Consider the following 24,173-nt stretch of genomic DNA (forward strand, 5'->3'; position numbering starts at 1 on the left):
TGGGAGTCAAACCTGCAACCTGCAGATCACACACACATTGCAGCAGCCAGTGCTCAACCCACTGAGCTATCTTACCAGCTATGGCCATCAGAAAACCAGCCACTCCAGAAACAAAGAGCCACGTGCTGCTGGCCACAGCCCATGAGCAACAATGTAAAAAAAAAAAAAAAAAAAAAAAAAAAAAAGCAAGGGACATCTCAGGGGTCGCAGTTGTGACCCCTAGTAACTCCTAAAGGACGTCCATGCTGCAAACATTTCACTTTCGTTTGGCTAACCTAAGCTGACTTTTTCCAGTGGAGCACGGCCTTCAGCTGCACTCTTCTGGCTTTGTGCTCATCTGTTATGGGGAAACTGACACGTCCTTCAGACTGTCAGTACTGGGAAACTATGTTTCCCTTAGTCTTTGACTATGTTGGCATTTCTTGGTAACTTTTTTTCAATGTGCCAAGTACCTTACAGTACCGTGCATAGGGGTCCTTTTGTTGTATGGCCCTAGACACCCTCTAAGAATTTTTTGGTGATTGTAGAAGTGTGCCTAGGAGAAACTAGTGGCAGAAGTTTACTTTTATAGTATTTTTACTTCTTTTTAATGAACCATATTGCGTTTACCGCATTGGGCTCAGGACTGTGGCCAGTGCGAAAATGGCCGTGCCATGAAGTCTTTTGTTCTGTCTTTTGGCCATTTTGTCCATTTGCCACCCCCCAGGTCGAGCAGATCTGTGAATTCCTTATTTGGGCATACAGCCTTCTGCGAAAAGCACAACATTCGTAGTCTCCTGCATGTCACGTGTGCTAGTACCCAGGAAGAGGATTGGGACACTCTGTTCCGAATCCACACTACTGGTGCCAGTATGTCTGGTATGCTGAATGACTGGAACCACCATGGCCCGTGATTGTCCCACGCCTGGCGTGCATGCAAGAGAGCAGATCCTCCATTGGCTATCCCAGATTTCAGCACAAAACTAATCTTGGATAAGAGAAGGGCTCTGCATCCATTCCAGGTCGATCAACTGAAGTTCTCTCTTAATTACAGAAGAAGCCAAGTAACCAGAAATGCTAAAGCAGACCTGTGGAACTGCCAGAGACGTGCTGGAAGGTTTGGCACCCTGAGCCCGCTCTTGTCCCATCAGACCCCAGTTTTCACATCGATCAGTGAAGCCCTGCAAGGTCGCTTTGACCCTTTGGAGTAGTGGGAACAACTACTCTCAGTACTTCCTGATTACCCTCCAAAAGAGCCTCATCAAAGTGTTCCTAGGCCATCCAGCGAACAGACCAGCTTGAGCATAGGGTATCATATAGGAGCACTGATGTCCCGAGTTGACACTCAAGCCTTGGGGAATCGCTAGCTTGTGGTCCTGGGCCCTCTCCCGCCAAATGTTGTAGTCGTAGCTACTCTGGGTCACGATTTAAGAGAGTGTGCCACGCCACAAGCATTTGCGGTCCCCGAGTTGCCCTGCTGTGGTGACGGTTGATGTAGGAGCCTTGCCTGCCTGCCCCTGTGTGCCCTGAGATGTGTTGCTCTGGAACTGTCCTCTTTTCTTCACCGAGAACTGAGAAAAGACTACTGTCCCACCACGGACGATTGTGCCGTCTGGCAGCCGCTGAGAGCCGGAGCGATGTGCAACTGCAGGGGTTGAACCTACAAGCGACCTGGCCTAGACTGGCAAAGGTTGGCCCGGACTGTGTTGAGGGTCAGTGTGTACTTGCATCACTTACCGGTGGCCCCTTGGCACATTCATTGTTCTTTACGCACAAGAATCCCTAAAAAGATACTCACCTTAGCTGGGCTAGCCTGCGCTCCCTATCTATTCCTGAAACTCAAAAGTCACTCTACCTGCAAGGGTAGACTCTCCTCGAATAGAGGGCCACTGTTCTTCATCACCTCAAGCCCCTTTCTGAACTGCTACAAATCCCAGAAGAGGACCCGCTTTCTCTCATTATGCACGACCGTGCCTTTTTAACGCACTACTGTACTTTTGAGCACAAGGCTCCCCAATTCGTTGGGCTGGACTGCTTAAGTTAGGGATTGATTCTGAAGAACTGCCTTATGCTATTTTTGTGTTAACCTACCCTTGTGTTACAGGTTGTGGCTGTGATTTCCCCTTTAACGCATTAGACAAAACATAACTGTATATGTTAAATAGTGAAAGGCGTTTGTGGTAACTGTTTTATATTACTGTGGTTTATTTGTGTTTAATTATTAAGGCCTATGATAAATGTAGATGTATTTTTGATATACACTGTCTAAGCACATTCTATTGGGTTTCACTCTGTGTGCTCATTGTGGGCTTCCGATCACTCTCACCCCTCCTGAGACTTAGGGCCTCATTACGACCCGGGCGGTAAGGGATTTCCTGTACCGGTAAGGGCACTGGTGCCGGTAATCCCTTGCCGCCCATTTACGAGGTCCCTTTGCGGGTCCCTACCATAACGGCTGGTTTACCAGTTTTTACTATGTGTTCCTGCATCAGTCGCACTCCCATTGCCGAACAACCCATGCCACAAATTGTAATCCTTCTCTTTACCTCATATGTTACCCACAATGTCATGCACAGTGCTCTTTATTACTAGCTAGGTTTGTGTTATGTACAAATGCATAACAAATATGTGTTTGTGATGTGTTCACAACATGCCATGCCCATTCTGCCGGTTTCACCCATTTTGCATCGGTCCCTTCAAGTTGCTTACGTGTAGTTTATTAAGCTATACAAAACTTGCATCATTTGCAACATCTCTTGATTATCGAACGTATACACAAAGTCACCTCTGCCCCCGTCCCTGGGAAATCATAGTTCATTCACATTTATTACAAACATTTTATTAATCTTATATACTGTACGTTTTCCTAAATTCCAATTGTTTCACCGGTGTAAGCAGACAATCATCACCTTTATTAACAAAGTTTTATTGTTGACACGCATCACCTTATTTACAATAGTTTCAATACAATTCCCTGTACAGTAAGTGCGTTCTCCCTTTACATATTAAAACCCCAGTGTCTCACATGTACTCCTAGAAGCACAGGTTTTAATGGTAAATGTGACTACCTGCCAGTTGGTATTGTAGGACCATAACCTACAATAGCAATCCGCCTTGATAAAGAACCATTGGTTGAAACACGTGTTGGCTTTTCTCCATGTAAATGGCACTAGAGTTGCTCGTCAAGACTATGGCAAACCTTGCCCATTAAAATCAAGACTACATGTACAATCTAATCTCAAGACTTGTTATTTTCCGATGCCAATGCCGCATTAGTGAAAACTTTTGGAAACCAGCTCCGACAAAGACAGGGTTTCCAATTCTTCCTCATACCTCAACATATGGGACTTTGGGAGGATTGTCCCGCAGGAACCCAGGAACTGGCAGCAGGAGGCATTATAGAATTCAGAACTAGATCAGGGCAGGGATCTACTTTTCCCCAAAACTCCCAACAACAACCCTATCCATTAGAATCACCCGTACCTTTGCTAACAGGTTCCATTACAGACTGCAAGCAGCTCAGTCTTAAACATAATAGCACCGCTTATTGCTCCCAAACAGGATGGATCCTGTGAATTCACTCCTTTTCTCCAAACACCACTTTTAACAGATATTGCCCCATTGCACTGCTTCATGGTTAGATTCTGGATGTGTCCTTGTTATACAAATTTCGAAGATGTGCAGTACTTGGCTTCCTTGCCAAACCTACAGTACCAGTCAAACCTTCATTGCGCAACCCACCTTGTGTGTGCCCAGTCTCTTCTTCTCTGAATTTGTGGAAGCTCTAGCTTACACAAGACACTTCAGACTATACACCATGGTCCACATTTTCCACTTATATAGGAAACCCTTTAGGCTGAGGATGATCTCACAGTCCCTATATATAGATATGATGCATCATCTGTGTAATGAAGTTAAATGGTTCACATAGAAGACTATTAATAATTGTGAATGACTAAGACACGTAAATAGTAGATGTAAAGGACAATAACACATATCTAGGTGTTCATGGCATTCCGTAGATGAGTTAAGAGTAATTTTCTCTGGGGCGTGAGAACATTAACAAAATAGTACCATTGTATAAAGCATAGACAAATGTAAGAGATTAAGTCAGGGGATCAAAAATGTCTGAAAAGTAAGAAACGATAAAACATATAGTTATTGTATAATTCTAAAAGGAAGTGTGTGGCGATGTGGAGTGTGAAACTGATATCTCCCCTTGATTGCTTGGAAGCAACACATTCCAAGGAATTAATTGGCTGACGTAATACCAGCAGCATATGCATCTAGGCTTGAAATCTAGAAAAGATACCAAGAACATGTTATGTTCATTTGCTTTCACTCTAGTGAGACAAACACGCACACAACATACATTAGGCCATTAGCTATGAATGAAGACCCATAACCGGATCGATCATTATTGCCAATCCATAAAGCTTCGGCTTCTTTCCTCACAGGGAGTTGTGATCAGCTTATCCTTGCATAAAGGGGTTCAATATTTGCTGTACGCAGAAATAATCAGCACTATATGTAGCCTTTAAATTGAACTTTGCAAAACGAGTTGATGGTGAAAGTGAGCAAAGTTGCAATTGTGATTACTCCCCACTTTTGCCTTTTATGCCCTAACCTTAACCTTTCCCCTCTACCGCAGACTCTGGAAAGCGGATATAAGGGCACTGATACAGCAGTGTGAGTACATATGTGGATGCACCCCTGCATTGATGCTCCCCCTTCTGCCCGGTGGAGGATTGCATTCACAATGCTGTCCATGGAGTATCCATCAACAGCGCCTCCACATTGTATTCGTCCTCTGGCCATGCTAGTGTGTAGCTGCTGACTGCACATGATACGAGGACACCGCTGTAGATGCGTCCGCGTGTTTCCGCGTCTTTGGTATTTGGTCTCATCACATTATCCTTTTCCGAGAGCCGTTGGGACTGGGAGCAGTTGTTTTACTCTTCCTGAGGTTGTCTCCTGCGGTTGATGCTGAACATGCTCATGGCCTACACAGAATATGTCGCATCACGAGAGCAGATCCCAGTCCTCATTATTACAGCCAGTGACTGGAGGTGACCAGCAAGCATCATGGTACCGCTCTTCCCTCTTGGATGATGATGGAAGATAAACCCTTTATTCCAAGTTACCATTTTTTTTGTGCACATAACCTTCTGATTATTTCATTAGGAGTCATTTCCCTATTTCCGATTCAGTTAAAATCGGAAGAGTTAACTGGATCATTAGTGTGATAGTATACAATCTTACACGGTGCTCCTTCATTTTTCTTATAGTCTATGGTACAGATAACAAGGTTTATTCTTGGTTGGCGTCATCAGTTAATATTGCAGTGCCTGCTAGTAGAATACCTCAATGTATATGAATTTATTGCGTAAATGCGCCTGCTTACGAGTACCATGAATAATCCAAAGGTTACAAATATAAATTTCAAGTAGGGCCCACTAAGTCTTTTATTGTTCAGAGCTCAGAAGAATGAGTTCATTGAGTTGGGTATTAGGAACACCTGTCACTCAGCATGAAGAGGCAGTTCACTTTGCAGGGTGTGTTCAAAAATAATTATATGCGACTTCATTTCAATTACAATCTCTCCTGCTTTCGGGCAGAATGCTCAATTTTCATGAACAGGCTCTACACAAGGAACCCCTCCCTAGCCTGAGCCGGCACCATCACAGGCACGCCCCCGATACGGCTGATGTTGTAAGGCGAAAGTCGGGTGGGCCCAGGCACGGTGGTCACAAGGTCATCATCTTCATAATCCTCGCATGTTGGCATGCTAGTGCCAGCAAGCAGAGGTGGGGCACTGGCCATCCCCTTTGGTTCCTCCTTGTAGTCCCGGCGCAGTGAGTAGCTGATGTGGTGAGGGCGGTACCCAATGGCGGTGCGCACGCTGCTGGCACGACTGTTATTGTTGCTTGGTGGAGCTACCATATCCTCCCTATAAACAAAAGGAAACAGATGGAGTTAGCTCTTTACATTCTGTTAAATTCACCTCACTTCTTGCCCCCCAAAATATACAAAGACTACTTCAGCTCTTGGGTTGTGTGCGGAATTCCAAACAATTACTCCCCTGTTCTCTTGTATATTAGCACTGCATGTCTAAACCCATTTTCTTCTTCCTTGTGTAAAACCCCCAAATAGAGGCTGGTACCTGGTTGCAAAGGCGGTGTTGTGGGGGACCCCAGAGTCTGCAGTAGTGTATTTTTGGGCAGTCACCCATTTGCACTGTGTAACTTGTAGATAGACAAGGCCTGTCGCAGGTACAGGTACATTTTTTGGAACAGAAATGACTGAGCAAATATGCTCTATATGACTGCTTTGGGCAGAAAAGAAAATGTTTATGTAAAATGCCCTTTTAAAGCACACTGATTTCTATGTACAGCCATTATCTCCTATGGGCCCTCATTCTGTTCTATGAACTGCTGGAATTTTACAGTGCTCCAGATTTGCTGGCCAGCCCATCTGTGGGATGTCAGTCAGACTCTTTCTGGAATTAAAGCATTTCTTTGTTTAATTTTATAAACTGAGAAAACGTTTTGTGAGTTCATTAATTGTTCTCTTTATTGTCTTAGGAGTGTTGTTGCAATATACGATCTTCAGTTGACTCCTTATTTGCAAGTTGTTATGTGTAGATCTGATTTTGCTCTACCTTTTTAGCAAGAGGTATTGTTCCGGTAGCCCCTCGCTCTCGCTTCCACTTGGGCGTTTTTTTTTTGTTATTTCAGCCCAAGGACTTCTGTTTGCAGAGGTTGGGGGGGGGGGGGGTGTTTTCCCGAGGGACTTTCTGAACAGACTGTGTTCTGCTGTCAGACCTGCCTGAGGCATGTCCCCCTGCTGCTGCCAGAACAGCCTAAAACCTGCCCTCCATTCTGTTGGAGGTCTTTTCCCCTAACAAGCCCAGGGACTAGTGGTAGAAGGGTACAAAAAGAAGTAGTAGAACGATGTTATTTGCCTGCCTGTCCCCGCTCTCCACAAACACCATCACCACGCCCCCTCCCACATGCAATCAAACCCCTAAACAAATGCGCCTGCTGTTTAAGGGGTACACATTTCAACTTCTTTCTACACTATTTTTGTCAAACTAAACCTTTCCGGAATGGTGTCTTTTTAAATTAAAAGTATAGGAACAGTAGAATTTAATTTTAAAAAGTAGGGGAGCACCGCTCCCAACCGTGTCTGCCCACTTCGACCAATTCTGCCTTGATGCTCTTCACTCTGCCTTTGTTGGGACCACGGCAGGTGTGTTGTTTCCTGGAGTTTATGTGAGCACCCCAGCTACACGTAGGAGCTGCTCCCAGCTTCCAGCAAAAGTATACTTGTATCTCCCAATTCCTGGGAAAGCTCTGCTCTTTGCAGCCCCTATGGGTTGGCGGCCTCCATGGCTTGGTGTACCACATGCATGTTCTTCTTTCTTCCATGTGTAAGTCCCTATGCTTTGAGTGATGTGCTTTGCTCAACCCTTGTGCAGTAATCACAGCCATTAAAGATGGCGCTGTGCTCACTTTCAAAAGGGATCTTAAGCTGAAAGGCACCCTACGTTTGTCAGTACCTTGTGGTCCTAGACCATTCTTTGAATTGTATTAATTGCAAAATTCCTGGGAGCCAATTGGTTTTTGTTCCAGGCTGGTTCAAAGAACAGAGAAAGAGAAATGTGCTGCCACGTGCAGGACAGTAGCCCCAAGAGTGTTGTGGCTTGAAAAAGGGAGATGAGCTCTGTGTAAAAAGAAACTTTTAAGTTCATTTCAAGTCAAACATGCATAAAGTGTTCATAATTACAGAAAGGATAAAGTTTGAAAATGGAATGCATTATAGTTGCTAAAATGGAAACATCTTTTGTGTTCATTTTGTATTGTAAATAGACCTTGCGCTGTAAATGACATATTGAAATCCATTTACTGCTTTGGTATCCCTGCTGTGTATATAGAAGCAAATATGTCCGCTCTGTTCTAGTGTTATACCATGTGCTGTTTTGTGCAAACCTATCACTATAAGTTGTTCTAATTTCTATTGGTGTCGTGATTGTTATTTCTGGATTCCAGTATTCATTCTTGTATTCACTTTGATTCGCCTACAATGTGTATTCTGAGCAGCGTTTTAAGTATTTGCTTTTGTGTTTATACTGGGCTGGCCTGACGCCATTTTGTCAAGAACTCAGATAGGGGATGTATTGCTTGCCCCACCACTGAGTTTGTAGAGGCACACTATTATCATTATTCCTGAATTCTCTGATGTACGTTGCACTTGCATTAAGCAGCACTATTATGCAACGTATATCTTGGGTGGTGTATGGCCATTTCCACAGATTCCCAAACAGCTTCTAACATGTGGAAGAATAGTCAGGCGTTTGATTTAAGGACCAGTGTAAACATGCTTAGGTGTTCTAAAAGATAGTAGGTTCACAGTTGAGCCACTTGATGATTAGAAAAAGGGCTTTGTGCATAATACATTTTTTTCTGTCCCTTGGAGAATAGAGGAACTGATTTATTGTTGTAAGGTAGTGAGCCCCTTTCTAAAAGGTGGGATTTGGGTGCAACTGCTTTGCATTCTTCTTTAGCCACTTAGTTGCATCTTGAACGCACATGTAAGTCACCTGTCAGAGGGCCAGACTTGGTAGGAAAGTTAGACCTTCCTCTGCTCCATCTATAATACTAGTATGGCAGAATAAACTGTGTATTGGGCAGAGCCGGCTGAAGTTTTGTTGGGGCTCATTGGGTCCTATTTCAAAATGATGTTTGGGGGGCCCCCTTGCCTACATCTGTGAGGTTCTTATTTTAATCTGGAGGGATAAAGGAATGCACAGAGGGTGTTAATAGCTGTAGATTATCATGGGAGTGGATGACAGTGTGGAACTGAAACACTCAATATCCACTGAAAAGCCATTACGTCCTTTCTCCGCAAAATGCTAATGAAGTCAAAATCTGACCAAAAAGTAATTGAGGTGATTAGAATGCTCAAGAGCCCAGAATAGAGTTTTTGTAGATTGGTTCATAAGAAAAGAACACATTTTGTAATGTTGCAGAGGATAATACAAGCAGCCGAGCCAGTGGTAGTGATGAATTGTTTCAGTGTCGCTATCAAAGAGGACCCCAAGATTGTGAGCTTTGGGGGAGGAAGCTAGACTTTCAGCCAGAAAGCCAATAGGAGAGGGGAGACTAGAGATGGCGTTGGAAACTGGGAAAAAGATGACTTACGTTTTTAAAGAGTTCAGCATGAGGCCGCAGAGAGCCAACCAGCGACAAATTGCAGTGAGACAGTTCAGAATCTGACCAGGATGGATGGGGTGAAGGATGGAAAGGAGAAAAGTAGTTTAGTGTCATCAGCAAAAAGGTGGTTGCGAAAGCCAAAGGCTTAGGTTAGTCTTCCTAGTGCAGAGATGCAGAGGGTAAAGACCAGAGGTCCAAGGACTGATCCTTGGGAGACATTGGTAGAGGGAGTGGTGCGGTCAGGGATTTGTGAGTTCCAAGAGATTTTAAAGGGTCGACCTTTCATAGAGGAAGTGATCCAGTCAAGTGCATATTTGCAAAACTGAAGGTCCTGGTGAGTGAGGAGAAGAGAGAGTAGTCAACATTGTCAGAAGCATCAAAAAGGTCCAAAAGGATGAGTATAGAAGAGAGTTTGAAACAGTGAGCATTCGAGAGAAAGTTGGAGACATGCATGAGTGCAGTCTCGGCGGAGTGTTTATCATGGAGGCTAGATTGAAGTGGATCTCCAATGTCATGGTCCTCAGGGTATTTAGTGAGTGGGTCAAATACCATTCGCTCAAGGACTTTTGAACAATGGGAAAGGAGAGAAACTGGCAGATAGTTTGCTGGGACATTTGAGTCACCAGAGAGTTTCAACAATAGGGGTAAAGCAGTTGCAGATTTAAAGGAGGCAGAGAAGAGTTCAGCAGAGAGATAGAGGTTCAAGAGCTAGTAGACATAGGTGCAAGTGATTGAGACAAAGTCTTTGACAATTAGCGGAGTAAAACAGTCAATAGGCATGCAATATGGGTTTCCACTGCAAAGGATGTCTGCTCATGCAGTAGGAGAGGTAGGGGAGAAGCAGTTGAGCGTAGAAGACGTAGGGGGAGAGTTAGTGGACAGAAGAAGGGCTGGTTAAAAGTGAGAGGAGGGTTGTGACAGTGTCATGAATTGAGATTTTGGGGAAAAGTAGTGAGCAAAGTCATTAGCAGAAAGGGAGGAGTCTGTGTACAGGAGGTAGACCCCACTCCCCCTCAAACTGAATGTATAGGTGATAGATCCCCTTAAACCGAATTCAGATAACTTGTCAGGATGATCAATATTTCCGAGTGTGCAAAAATCAGAATTGTAGGGCTTAAAAGGGCAAGAAAACACATTTTAAGGGTGACATGTATTGTTTGGGGTCAGAATGGCTTGTACAATAGAGAGTGCGTCAAGTAGTACATGCTTATCATAGTTATCAAAAATCTAGATTAAAATCTGAGCAGGTACCAAGATCTGATCAAGAATAGGTTGGTCCACCATTTTGTGATAACCAGGCATAGTCAGGCAATTTCTAAGATGGTGGACTTTTGCTAGTCATGATGATGTCAGTGGATAATTTTTACCTAGAAGTTGAGAGTCCACAGGTCTAGAATGAGTTAGGTGAAAACCTGTTTAGACTAGTTCTGAGTGGCAGTTTAGGCAACCAACCAGGAAATGGAAAAGGGGTTGTCTTCAAGTGCCATGGCAATAATAATGTTTTATGTTAATTACTAAACGACCTCACTTTTTAAGACTGTATATAAGGAACTGACGTCAGGAGAGAGTTGGGAGTTGCAGATTGTTCTGCTCTATGCTGTATCCTGGTCTGCTGAAAAGAATAAACAGATGTCCTTTGAAATCCAGCCTGAGTGTCCTGATGTGTTTCAGCCTGCCTTTCCTGATCTAGGGGTGCCAATGCCCAGAGAGGGTGTTGTGACCTTCTCTTCAGATGGATATTAGCTTAGGAAGTGTGATACAGGTTTGGAGGGTAGATGAACATTTGCAGGGTTGATTGTGAAGGAACAAGATTAGCTGTGTGAAGTAGAAGGATCCTGTGCTAAGGATTGATGCATTGAACCTTCCATTAGTAATAGAATTGCAACCCAGGGTGAGATATCACAAAATATTTGTGGTTGAAACTGCTACCTTATTTGGATGATGTAGAGAGAGAAATATTGGTAGATAAAATAATGGAAAAAGAAATTGGGCAAGTGATTCGGATATCAGAGAAGAAAAATGCAGCTGGAGATGCTGTTATATTTGCTTTTTATAAAAAGTGACAGATGATGCAACATTGGTGGTGTCGTACTGTTCTGGCCATTATACACCAGCTGTCACTCATTCTGGCATTTACAGTGTACCATTTTAGAAGCAATAGTCATGACACAATGGTTTGCTTCTTTCTGCAAGGGTGAAAGCATTGTATATCCCCATTTGGGGTACATCCAAAGAGGAGGCCTACAAGGCCTCTGTCCCTGCAACCAGGAGATGTCAGAAGGTTAGGCACAGACTCTATAAAGCCATGAAAGCAGCTAATTCGGGTGCCCTTCTCATGTATGTCAATGGGCAATGTAGGAGGTGGGACTCAGGGAAGTGTAAAGCAACTTCCCACCGTGCCTCCTGTTTCTGCGTGGGCCTATGGTGGAAGGAAGGGCACTGAAGGATAGGGCACTGGACCAGGCTTTCACAAAATGTAAGTGCAAAAAAGAATTATGTTTGAATATTTGTGTGAATGTTAGCATGTGAATGTGCAGGAGTTGGGATCAATCCAATGGAATAATTCCCAACCAGTAAACTCCTCCCATGTGGCCAGGGGACGGCAGCCGCTACCTGATCCTGACCCTGGGGGTGGCTATGTGAGGGAGGATCACATGGGAGGAGATAGCTAATGGGGGGCAGATGTCATGGCTTCATTGGATAAGAAGCGGTATCCCCCATTTTCCCATGAGGAAGACTCCCTGTTACCCAATACACTAATGGCTTGTTGCCATGCATCTGTTCCCCCTTATAGGGAATGTAAAGAAACCTTTTCCTAACACTTGTTAGCCCAAACGCCCATCCCAAACTCCCATCCATAACCTGAAGTGTAAACACCCCCAAAAAACCTTTCAGTTCTAGTTTTCTTTCATGTAGAACTGATCTTCCATGTGGAATCATTGGGCAAAACCCTCCAAGAATTATGCATCAGAAACCATCAATGGACTTTAATTTCTACAACCGCCTAAATACTGAGACGAGGAGGATGAATGAATTGATACAGAGCAGTAAGCCTGATGAGCGTGCTAGTTGTTGGATGAAAGTACCTACGTTTGGGACCTTTACAAAGTGAACCAAATTATGAGAGAGAACTCAGGAGAAAACGTGACATCTCCAGGAAAGGCAGACTGAGTCTGGAAGCACAAGGTGGTGTGCAGAAGCTGGAGGCAAGAGTAGGTGTACAGAAGTTGGAGGTGCAAGCTGGTGTGATAAAGCAAGGGAGCTCACTTGCTGAGAAGGAAAGAAACTTGGTGTGCTATAGGTGTGCCATGGAGAGGCCAGCAACCCCGAGAATGTCCTTGGTGTCCTGCTGCTAAGAGAAGCAGCGTTGTCATTACCGGGAACTGAGGAGAAGCCGGCGTGCAGGATCAGAGCTTCGAGAGAAGCTGGAGAGATGTCAGAACGACCGAGAGTGGGAAGTAAGCAGCGAAGGAACACAACGTAAGCAAGAGGGAGCCTGGAAACACTACAGAGAACTGGTGAGTCTGCCAGAGCAGAGTCCGCACCCCAGGGCATTTCGGCAGCCACGCCAAATAGACTTTGAAAATTGTGAGATAACAGAAAATGAAATAATTAGAAGATTCTTTTGAAAGGGCCGAGTGCCAACCCGAACCCTAATAAGGAATGAATGTAAATCTGAGGAAAACCTGAGAGCAGTGAAAAACAAGTAGCTATACCAAGCCAATAAAGGCATATGCTACCTCGATAAAAAGAGGAACTTTAAGATACGAGAGGTTCTACCAGAGGAGTACACCAGGCAGTTGTGAATAGAAGAGAAGTCCTGGCAGGGGAGTACACCAGGAAGTTGTGAATTCAAGAGAAGACCTGGCAGGAAAGTACACCAAGTGCATGAAGAGTCCTGGCAGGGGAGTATACCAGGTAAATTGCAAACCCAAAGGGAGTGTCAAGCAGAAACAGTGTGTGTTTAAATAAAGAATGTTTGTTGAATAGGGAACTTTTGTTAAAGGAGAACTTACAAGGTTGAACAGTTTTCATCCAACAGGATTGTTGTGGGCCAAGAAAGGCATAGTGAAAAGTTAAACCCAGACACATTTCTGATACCAGCGAAGAATCCAGGGGAAGGGAAACATACTCTGGAATTAAGGTATTTTCCATTTTTGGAGAACATTTACGTAGGAGCTATTCTATTTTGTATTTCAGAACACTTTTGCAAATACCAGGTTAAAGACATTTCCCTTGTCACTTTATTACTTTGTTTGTAGTGTGAGGGTCAGGATAGAAAATTTGTACACAAGGACAGCTTTTGATTTACGACATCCTGACAAAGACAGATCCTTAGTTTTTGGTTTTAGTAAGGAAACTCCTCTTAGAGCAGGGTCAGAGAGGCATTCCCCTAACATGTTTAAGTTAATAAAAGTCTTTAACCAAAAACAGGACAATTTTATATCTGACTTTCATTTCTGACCCCTCACAGAGTGCTGTGTGAAAGTGTGGCTGTGTGAATGTGAGCATATGTATGCATATTGGAGCACCTAAGTCATGATGGCTGTGAGAGGAAGGGGTCTCAGAAGAGAAGCAGATGCGGGCCCTGAAGGGCATGGGCCACACAGAGGTGTTGTCACAAGGTCACGGGGGGCTGGTGGTCGTGCAGTCTTCTTGTAGTGGAATTACTTGCATTATGGGCCTACATGTTCTTGCATTGCAATATTGGCATACATGGGCACAGGCAGCATTGTCATGTTTTCTTACAGTGGCATTACTAGCATTACAGGCAAAGGCACATGGGTTTGTTCCGATGTGGGAATACTAGTATATATTAACACAGCTAGCACTGGTTTTTCTTTTTTACAGTATAATAACTGGCATTATTGGGCAGAGTCAGCATGAAAATGTCTTCTTACACAGTCAGAGAATACTGGCTTATATTGTAAACGACACCATCATGAAAACGTGATTGTAAATGCTCCTGTATACTGTTGGTGAAGTGACATCTCTGGGATTTGTTCATGTGCTACCATACAAAACCATATGTAAATTACATGTTTTTTTTACCCAATGTTTCACAAGCACAAAAACTGTGCTGTGAAATGCACCGTTGTAACCAACTATTTAAAATATTTTCTTGGGGATAGAGCTCAGTCACTCGCACACATTGATGGAAAATATTTGCACCCCTCTAATTTAAGAACTCACAGTCTTCAGTGGTTATATCAGGTGTTTAGAGGAAGAATGCAGTTAGGAAATGAATCCCATTATAACACAGTAAGAAATCTAGAGGAACAAGACTCATATAAAACAGGCTCTTTTCATAATGGGGACCTGAAGATATTCTCTACTACCTGGGCTGATAGGTTGGCCCTTCTCGCCCTAGGGTTGGTAAAAAGGGGACAACAGGGAATCACCACTTCTAGCAATGATAAATGTTGCAATGACAAAAAGGTATCTTCATTGTTAGAGCAATTTATAGTGCACCGAAAGGTTAGGTGATAGTCAATAGGTAAGTATCAGAGAGGTTTTATATTACTAGAGGAATGAGACAGGAGTGCCATTCATCCCTGCTGCTTTTTTCATGGCTTATAGAACATCTGGCGGAAGCAATTCGAATGGAGCAGATTTTAAATAGGTTTGATGTCAATGGGTTTTCCTGTAAGACACCATATCCCATTCGAAGCGAGCACTGCTTAGCTGACCTTTGAGGTTTTGTGTGCATTAGTGGAGAACTCTGAGAATGTTAAGAACTACTCAGCACCCTGTTCTCCAGCATGAGCCCTACTCTCCAACATGAGCCCTGCTCTCCAGCATGAGCCCTGTTCTCCAGCATGAGCCCTGCTCTCCAACATGAGCCCTGTTCTCCAGCATAAACCCTGCTCTCCAGCATGAGCCCTGTTCTCCAGCATGAGCCCTGCTCTCCAGCATGAGCCCTGGTCTCCAGCATGAGCCCTGGTCTCCAGCATGAGCCCTGGTCTCCAGCATGAGCCCTGTTCTCCAGCATGAGATTCAATGCCACAGTCCTTTAATGGTTTGATTCCTAACTCAACAACAGACAGTAGCTCATTTCAGATGGGCACCTGCAGATACCAAAAATGCTCAGTGACCTGTGGCGTCCACATGGCTTCATCTTCTACCCTGTCGTGTTCAAACCCTGCATGGAGCCACTGGGGCACTCTTGCCCAAACTGAACATCAAACTCCACCAGTAAGCTGATGACAAACAGCTATGCCTGAGGGTCAGTTGCCTCGATGACATTCACCAATTGAAACGCTGCCTCTCCACCGTTCATGCCTGGATGCCAAATGCCTATCTGAAACTCAACCTTTTGAAAACAAAGTAAAGTTCCTCCTCCTCGTGGGTGCCACTAACAGACCTAGGTCCAAAAATGCTTCACAGATGTAGATTACAATGGTTTCTTCCGCCAACTCGCCACAAGTGCAAAAAAAAGATACAAACAGCATGGTACTGGTAGGGGTGAGCAAACCTTTCGCCCACGATGCAAAAAGTGTGGAATCCGCACTGGAATCCACTTCCACCCGTTCCCGCGATATCGGCATTACGGTTCTGCCACCACTGAAATTTTGCCCGGTTTTGTGCGTTTTCACAAGCAGCGTGGTATTTTGTTCTCATGCTAGTTACGCGCAGTGACACAAGAAACTGTGCAGTTTTTAGATTTATGATTGGCTTGCGCAGTGTGAGGAGAAAATTTGTGCAGGTCTTTTTTCAATCCATACTAGTTTTGTGTAGCAGGATGAGAAACGTTGTGCTACTCTTTTAGATTTATGCTATGCCGGCGCAGCAGTACGAGAAACGTTGCCCAGCTTTTTGTACAATTTATAATAGGTTTGCGCAGCAGCATGAGGCACTTTGTGCCGCTCTTTTCAATTCATGCTAGGTACGCACAGCGGCATGAGAACCATCATGCTGCTCTTTTCGATTCCTGCTAGGTTTGCACAGCGGCACAAGAAACTTTGCGCGCATCGTTTCAGTTTACAAGACAGCACGAGAAACTTCATGCCGCTCTTTTTAATATGCAGGGGTGGCAGAATGGCACAATGCGGCAAAACAGATGTACGTTTTGACAATTTCACCTCAACCTCGGTACATGCTCTTACTCCTGCACTTAATCAAACCCTTAATCCCTACCTCTGACTTCAGATCCATCTTCCAGGGTCTGGGCTCTTCCACCTGGATGGCAGCAACACCCTTTTGGCAGGTGTCCCAGTCACTACTCTGCCCCCCCCCGAAAGTTGTTCAGCATGCCAAAGCATGTCTCATTGCAGGACTGAAGAACTTCCACCATATTTCCTCTCAAGGAAATACACTAGTTACCCCGGGTTACCCCTCAAAGCTTGCATCACTTTCAAGACAGCCTACAAACACCTGCAACACCCTAATGCCCCATTATTGTACAGCGCTCTACTGCTTTTTAGCTGGATTTGCGCTATATAAATGACCTAGATACATACATTCAAAGTGACAAGGTTGCTCAGTCACTGACAAAGATGTTCACCTTGAATGCCAAGAAAATAAAGTCCCACCAATACCACCATTTGGGAATTCACATGATCAAAAATTGGGAGTCGTGTTTGAGATGAATGATAATGCACTACAAAACAACTCAAATAGAGTTGAAAATTAGGACAAAAGTTTATTTTTGTTTCAAAGATTAGCTGTATTCATTCTTAACAATTGTAGTCTTGTTAATCATCACTATGGTCACTTTTTATTGTACTTATTTATTTATAAAAATCACAGGGAAATCAATGCATTTTTGGTACAAAATGTAGCATTGATAACAGAGTGGAAGTCCTGGATCCTTTTTAGTGGGATGAGAGAGTGAGACTTGAAGACCAGATGTGGCAGGGTAAGGTGGGAACATAAACCAGGGACGAGGACAGAATGACATAGGAACGGTATGGTGGAGGAAGTGCTAAATTAAGGATTGGGAGATGATGTAAATGTGATGTAGGGTTGTCATTGAAAGGTAGGGAGACAGGACAACAGGGTAATGCAGTAGAGTGAGTGCTAGGAAACAGGTTCTGCAGAAAGAAGGATGTATTTGAGGTTGGATTTAAATAGTGGTAAAGTTTGAGTAGTACAGAGATGGAGAGGAAGAGCATTCCAGAGTAGGGGAGCGAGGAAAGGGAGTGAGAGGAAATGAGTGGGCGCTCAGGAGGGTTGAATGATGGCAAGGAGGTGAGCCAAGGATGATCGTAACAAGCGAGGAGGACAGTAGTGATTGAGATGAGCAGATAGGTAGGATGGGATGAGTCCATGGATAGTCTGAAGATGATAGGTTGAAACCTAGCCCTTTGTTTAATAGATACCTAGCCAATCGGGCGATGGGCAGAGGAGGTCAGAGGTAAAGAGAGAAAAGTTGGAAAGTATTCAGACTTTGTCCAGAGGTGAAAAAGCATAGTTGGGAAGGCCATAGAGAAGACTCACATCTAGAAAGGACTAAGGAGGAGATTAGCTGTTTTGCAGTATTGAAAGGAAAAAGATGACAGATTTTTCTGATATCAAGGCGGTTGAGTCGGGCTACAGTGGCAGATTTTGAGATGAAGAAAGAGCAGTTGTGAGATGGGTCGAACATAACACCAAGCTCACAAGCAGAAGCAGATTAAGGAAGATAGTCGGGAGAGAAGAAAAGAAGAGGGGGTGAGGAAGGGGTAGCCTGTTTGGCAGAGAAGTAGAGAACATCAGTCTTAGTAGAGTTGCGCATGAGCAAGTCAGACGCCATCCAATATTTGATGGTGTATAGACAGTTTGGCATTTTTGACAGCAACTCATCGGATAAGGAGTAAAAGGAGTAGAAGATCTGAGTGACACCAGCAAAGAGTTGTTATTAGAAGCTATAAGAGGAGAGCAGGGTGCCAAGAGCTGAAGTATAGAGGATGAAGAGAAGTGGGCCAAGGACAGACCCTTGGGGAACTCCAACCGTAAGGGAGGTGAATGGGGAGATAAGGCTGTTCCAGGACGCCTGAAAGTGTCTAGGGCAATTTCACTGGCAGGGAAGGAATGCATTACTAGCCTGTGCTAAATTGTTCAGACCAAAGTGAAAAAGGGAGTAGCTGTTACCGAACGATAGGTTGCATTATTGCGGCAATATCATGAGAAAAATGAGGGTGTTGGTCAATTCAGAATGGCTGGAGGACATGAATCGATCCTTGTGTAATGGATTGCTGGACTCTCAAAGTCAATGGATTTATTTTATTTTAAAGTATTCAATCAACAATGTAACCACTGAGTTGCTGATAACTGATTTTTGGCAAAATGCATACAACGATTTGATGAAATACACTGGCAGGAAATATTGGATATTTTTCTTCACTATGAGACAAACCAAACCATACACCTTTTTTTGATTTAAGCACAGGAGTAGAGATACATGCTGAAGTATATTGTATCAACGATTTTTTGGTAGATGGGAGGATGGTGAACTGGGAGGGCTTGATAAAACATTTGGCTCCCTGGAAAGTAAGCCACTTTAACTGGATGTGTGTCTACTGTGCAATTAAAGATAGAGAGAGGTGTTGGGAAGAATAGAGGAAAGGTATCTTATATTGATTAATTAAGGAGAAAAGGAATGCCATTTTATTTCCAATGTATATCAAATGTACCTTAAAGATTATGCGAATGATGACTGTATGTTATTGGAGAAATGAGACTGGAAGTGCTTGGATATTACACCATGGAGGATCATTTTAAGTCAATGCCTGATGGTGATGTCTCTGCTCTGTATACTATGCTTTGCGTTGTATATGTTGATATGTTGTACTTTACTCCCAAAAGACTGTGTAGATGGATATTTGGAGAGGGAAGTATTTTATATGTGGTCAAAAGGGAAAATGAAGTATTTAAGTACATCATGTGCTGATGGTATAGGACATTGGAGTGAGAAAATGGCAAAGATGTGGACAATGTGTGGACAGCTCTACAGAAACCTTATGGTTCAAGCAGGGAGTCAGTGGATATTGCACGATGAACCATCATTTAAAAATTGTTGGAAGGAGCTGAAAAATATTGGGAAGAGTACACTGGTAAGAAACAGTTTGGGAGATAATTACCAGGGAGCTTATTTTAATGAAATGAACAATTTGTGGAAGAGAGCCATACCTGTTCCACATACATGTAGGTACCTCCCTGCTGCCAAATTTGTTATCATTTGCACGGCAGAGTGCAAGAGTTCAGCGTAAAAGGTGACGTAGATGTATGTATGGTGCCTTTTGGCCTTCGCTTTGGCACTCTGCCATGCAAAGTGAATAAATGGTGCCTGGCAGCATTTACTTTTCATTGTCAGCGTTGTTGGACATGCGAGCGTGGCAACCGGCATTCACAATTGCAATTAAACCCTATCCGACATGCAAGCATGTTAGGCAGGGTTTAATTTCAATTGTAAACAAATTGTAAAGCATGGTAGGCAGGAATTACAATGTATCCCTATGGGGTCCTTCTGCTGGTGCATAATGCGGCACCATGAAAATCCATGCCGGTGGAAAAGCTGGAGCATTTGCATGGCGAAAAAAAAAGGAAGAAGGTGGCGGAAACACAAGCCCCTCCTCTTTGCCATACAAATGATTGAAAATGTGTCGTGGTGTGAATGGAAGGCATTAAAACCTTACTCACGGCTTTTATGCCTTCCTTTCACGATACGCCACTATAGAAAATGTACTCCTATGAAAGATGGGAAGAAATGTATTATTATTTTCAGAGCAAACAGTCAAAAGAATTAGGTCTGCTGTTGCTTGATCTATGAACCCACAAACCTGCTTTTGACTTTCTTTCGTTTGGTCACAGATAAAGTATATGTGATGTAAAATGAATTTAAAACATGAAACAAGAAATATATTTGCCACAGGTGTTGACTTGACTCTTTGGTTGAATGTAATCCCGTCAGCTCATTGACTCACTTGATCTCATTCGCTAGTTCTTTCTCATAGCGCCTCCGGTTGCAGCAGCAAATCAAACACCAAATCAGCAGGAGAAGCAACAACAGCAGGAGAATGGCTCCAATGACAGCTCCTGCAATGATCCCGGCTCGGTTCTCTTCTGTTTCAAGGCGAACAATGAAAGATTTTTGTCAGATTGACTTTGCCAGTGCATAGTATCTCTTCAAACAAACTTCACCAATTTACCAGCATGCTTCTTTCAATTCACAAACAATGCACTTAGTTCACTCACTTCTATTTTTTTTTTTAGAATAAAAGGCAGTCATAGCTCTTTTGCAGAAACATCCGAGTTTCGTCTATATTTTCCAGACTATTAAGAAAGGTTTTGGGGGATCAGAAAATGAATTTTGATAATATGTACTGTTAGCTACTAAAATAATTACAATGATGAAACGTTTTGGAATTATATTTTTCAATATGGTATCAAAGTAATATAATTTGTCCATTTGTCCATAAATGCAAAAAAAGGTGCAGAGCCCAAACATAATTTATCTAGAAAGGTAACTATTTTTGATCAAAAGTGTAGGAAAATATACAAAGTTAATAAAGCAGATACATTAAAATATACAAAGCTATTGTTTCTGCATTTTGATTTTAATCATGTTCTCTAAATGTCATTTATATTTTTCTTGTATTATTTTAAGCATACACTGAGTCTATGACAAATCACGTGCAGTTCAGCCATCTGACATTTTAAAAATAAAAAGACAAATATTTTTCTATTTAAATTCCCCAAACTCTGAAATAAATGAATTGAAGTCAATTTTACAATCAATCCAGTTATTGCAGTCTGTATAGACTCCACAATCCTTCTACATTCTTATACATTAATCCTGAGCAGACCCTTTATTTTTTGTATTTATTATTTATTGAGGTAACAAGGTATTGCGACTGGAAACTTCAGATGAGCAATAACAGTCAATAGGGCAGTCCTGGATCCCACACATATTCACAGGCAGAGTTTAAATCTGGCAGACCACTAGGTCTCACGCTCTAAAAATGCAACCAGTCCTCCACCCTCATAATGTGTATAAGGATTTTCATTGTATCATTTCCTGGTTTCCAAATCTACACTTAAAGATGTACCAGGGTCCGCTCTTTCTAGGACAAGGAATGTCCCTAATGGCAGCACTCAGCCAACAGCCTCCATCGTATTAAATAATATGAGAGAGTTGTGCTGGATGAAAGGGTGCAGGTCACTGCCATAGCAATAACACTTCATTTGGCACTTCTGTCCAGCATAGTTTTCTAACTCAAGGGAAAATTGACAAATGTACTGTGACAATTTGTGATGAAGCAACGTCCTCTTGTATCTACGGGAAGGCGTGTGATTGGACAGGGTCTGAAACCTTTGGCGGGCCAGATGTTTTGGGCTGCAACTATCATCAGAAGTAACCAGCATAGCAATGATGAGGGATCATGGGAGTCATAGTCCAAAATATTTGGAGGGCCACAGGTTTCAAATTACTGCTACAGGAAATATTGCAGCAGGACAGCAGCTGACAAGCTACCAACATTTCATATACATTTTAATCCCTCTTTGTAATGGTTTTTCTATCACCCCTTGAAGCGCCCCCATAAGGGATGCCTGTATTTTTGAAGGAAGGACAGATAAGCCCTTAAATCAGCCGATCACAAAACAACATTTTGAAATTGTACATTGCCCCCTTCCCACTTATGTGCACCCTAGACTTCTGTTAATACAAAGAACGCAGCTGGCAGTGCGTTGGGGCCTACAATGAAATGGTAAACATAGAAGAGGGCAAGACGCTTCCTAGCATGCTTCGAGCTTTCCTTGGCAGCCATACCTTTTGCAGCAGAGAGTACCACTGTGCATTCATCATGGCCCACTTTGTTCACCACCGTACACTTGTAGGTCCCTGCGATGGCTTGGGAAATATTGCGGATGAAAAGATCTCCGTTCGTGTTAGCTGCGGACGAAAAGGTAAAAGAGAACTTATCCTTGACAATAGGCACAGCGTAGAACTAGCATTCAAGCCACATTGCCATCAAGCTGGTTTAATTCGACACCTGTGTACTTATTGTCTTAAAAGTACACTTACAAATGAGGAACAGCAAATCAAGCGATTTTTTGGGTGGCCCTTAGTGACAGGTATTGCAAAGGAAGATCAAATTTAATTGATTAAAGGTAGGTTTTTTTGTGCATGAATAGGTACAAAATATGCGGGCAGATTCTCAAAACAAGTGCAAATAATAACAAATGCGGAGAATACTTGCCTTGTTTGCAAAATGCACGGGTCACCTTATTCTCAAAGGTGACCTGCGCATTTCAGTGTAGCTGGCCAGTGCAAAAGAGTCAACCCCTCCTTACATACATTAGAGTCGGTATGTATGACAACCTCACAGCACCAACATGGGTGCAAGGCGCGCATTTCACTGTGACGGCCCCGTGAAGGGTAGGAGTATCTGACTGGACGCTTGATGGAAAAACGTGGCAATTGTTCCTGCCGTTTCAGCTCACGCCTGTGGTATGGCTGAGCAGTGAAACACGTGAGACTCTGAATAAATTGTAACAGACCAACCTTTATTGTTAGTACACGGGTACAGGTGACACCTATATGGTATGTTCCCTTGGAGATGTCTAACACTTTCAGAGTTTCCATGCATAGCAACGTTCTTTAACCTATTCTAGTAAGTCTCTGCTCAAGAGGCGTAGACAGGGTAGGGCTTGAGAGGGCAAAGCCCACCCAACATCTGTAAATGCTCACTCAGCAGTGCTGTGTGGCCATTTACAGATGTTAATGTCACTGCGCTGGGCCGAACTACACTAGCTTCAGGCCCCACTTGTTAGACAATCCTAGCTATGCCGGTCTGCTCAAGACACCTTAGTCTATAAAACAAAGACTCAAAAAGGATAGCCAACAAAAGGTCCCAACACCTAATCTTTCAGTATTTAGTCCCTCAGCTACCCTGAGCTAGTAAAGCAACTATTCAAAAGTGTGGCCCAAATCAAAGTCACAAACCTGTTCTTTATAAGCCCATCCCTATTTTTGCAAACAAAATATAAGCAATCTTCTGGAAATGCTCTTGGAGTAGTTATTTTACAGTCTTAGTGATTCTCAGGCCCTGCAAATTTCATCTTATATCTGGGGTCCTCTCCCAAGGCCTCAGAATTCTTGTCCCAGGCTCTTTGTAGCCTTTTGGGGTTTCATGGTTCCCCCCACAGGTCTTTGCTCAGACCATGCCCTTGTCAGGATTCTTAATAGGCTACTTCTGGACGTCGACATCCAGAAGCTTCACAACAGGTGCCTCATGCAGCTCAGACTTGTCAGGTTTCTCAACAGGTCCCTCCCGGAGATTATCTTTCACAACATTCACAACAGGTTTCTCCAGCACCTTGACTCTTTCATGCTTACGAACTGGTCCATCCAGCACCCGGGCTTTCTCAGGATTCACAACAGATCCCTCCTGGACCTTGGCTTTCACATGATTCACAACAGGTCCTTCTTGGGCTTGTCTTTCTTGAGATTCACAACAGGTCCATCCTGGCCCTTGGCTTTCACAGGATTCACAACAGGTCCTTCCTGCGCCTTGTCTTTCACAACAGGATTCACAACCGGTCCTTTCTAGGCCATTTCTTTCTTGAGATTCACAACCAGTCCTTCCTGGTCCATGTGTTTCTTGAGATTCACAACAGGTTCTTCCTGGGCCTTGGCTTTCACAGGATTCACAGCAGGTCCTTTCTGGGCCTTGCCTTTCTTGAGATTCACAACCGGTCCTTTCTGGGCCTTGGCTTTCACAGGATGCACAGCAGGTCCTTCCTGGTCCTTGTCTTTCTTGAGATTCTCAACAGGTTCTTTCTGGGCCTTGGCTTTCACAGGATTCACAACAGGTCCTTCCTGGGACTTGTCTTTCTTGAGATTCACAACCGGTCCTTTCTGGGCCTTGGCTTTCACAGGATGCACAGCAGGTCCTTCCTGGTCCTTGTCTTTCTTGAGATTCTCAACAGGTTCTGCCTGGGACTTGGCTTTCACAGGATTCACAACAGGTTCTTCCTGGGCATTGTCTTTCTTGA

The 24,173-nt window shown here is 43.5% G+C and overlaps 1 protein-coding gene across 1 annotated transcript in view; it reads right to left on the reverse strand.

Moving 5' to 3' along the window:
• Positions 1-2,886: 2,886 nt before the first annotated feature.
• The window catches only part of VSIG8 (V-set and immunoglobulin domain containing 8), a 178,447-nt gene continuing 157,160 nt past the window's right edge, over positions 2,887-24,173 (reverse strand). Inside the window, exons 5-7 of the mRNA XM_069604691.1 lie at positions 21,946-22,068; positions 20,099-20,237; positions 2,887-5,929 (exon numbers count right to left, since the gene is read on the reverse strand). Of these exons, the coding sequence (XP_069460792.1) occupies positions 5,623-5,929; positions 20,099-20,237; positions 21,946-22,068 (569 nt within the window). The 3' untranslated portion in view covers positions 2,887-5,622. The remainder of the gene's footprint in view (positions 5,930-20,098; positions 20,238-21,945; positions 22,069-24,173) is intronic.

The sequence above is a fragment of the Ambystoma mexicanum genome, chromosome 1p, assembly GCF_040938575.1.
Source record: "Ambystoma mexicanum isolate Mex_15411 chromosome 1p, UKY_AmexF1_1, whole genome shotgun sequence".
NCBI lineage: Eukaryota > Metazoa > Chordata > Amphibia > Caudata > Ambystomatidae > Ambystoma > Ambystoma mexicanum.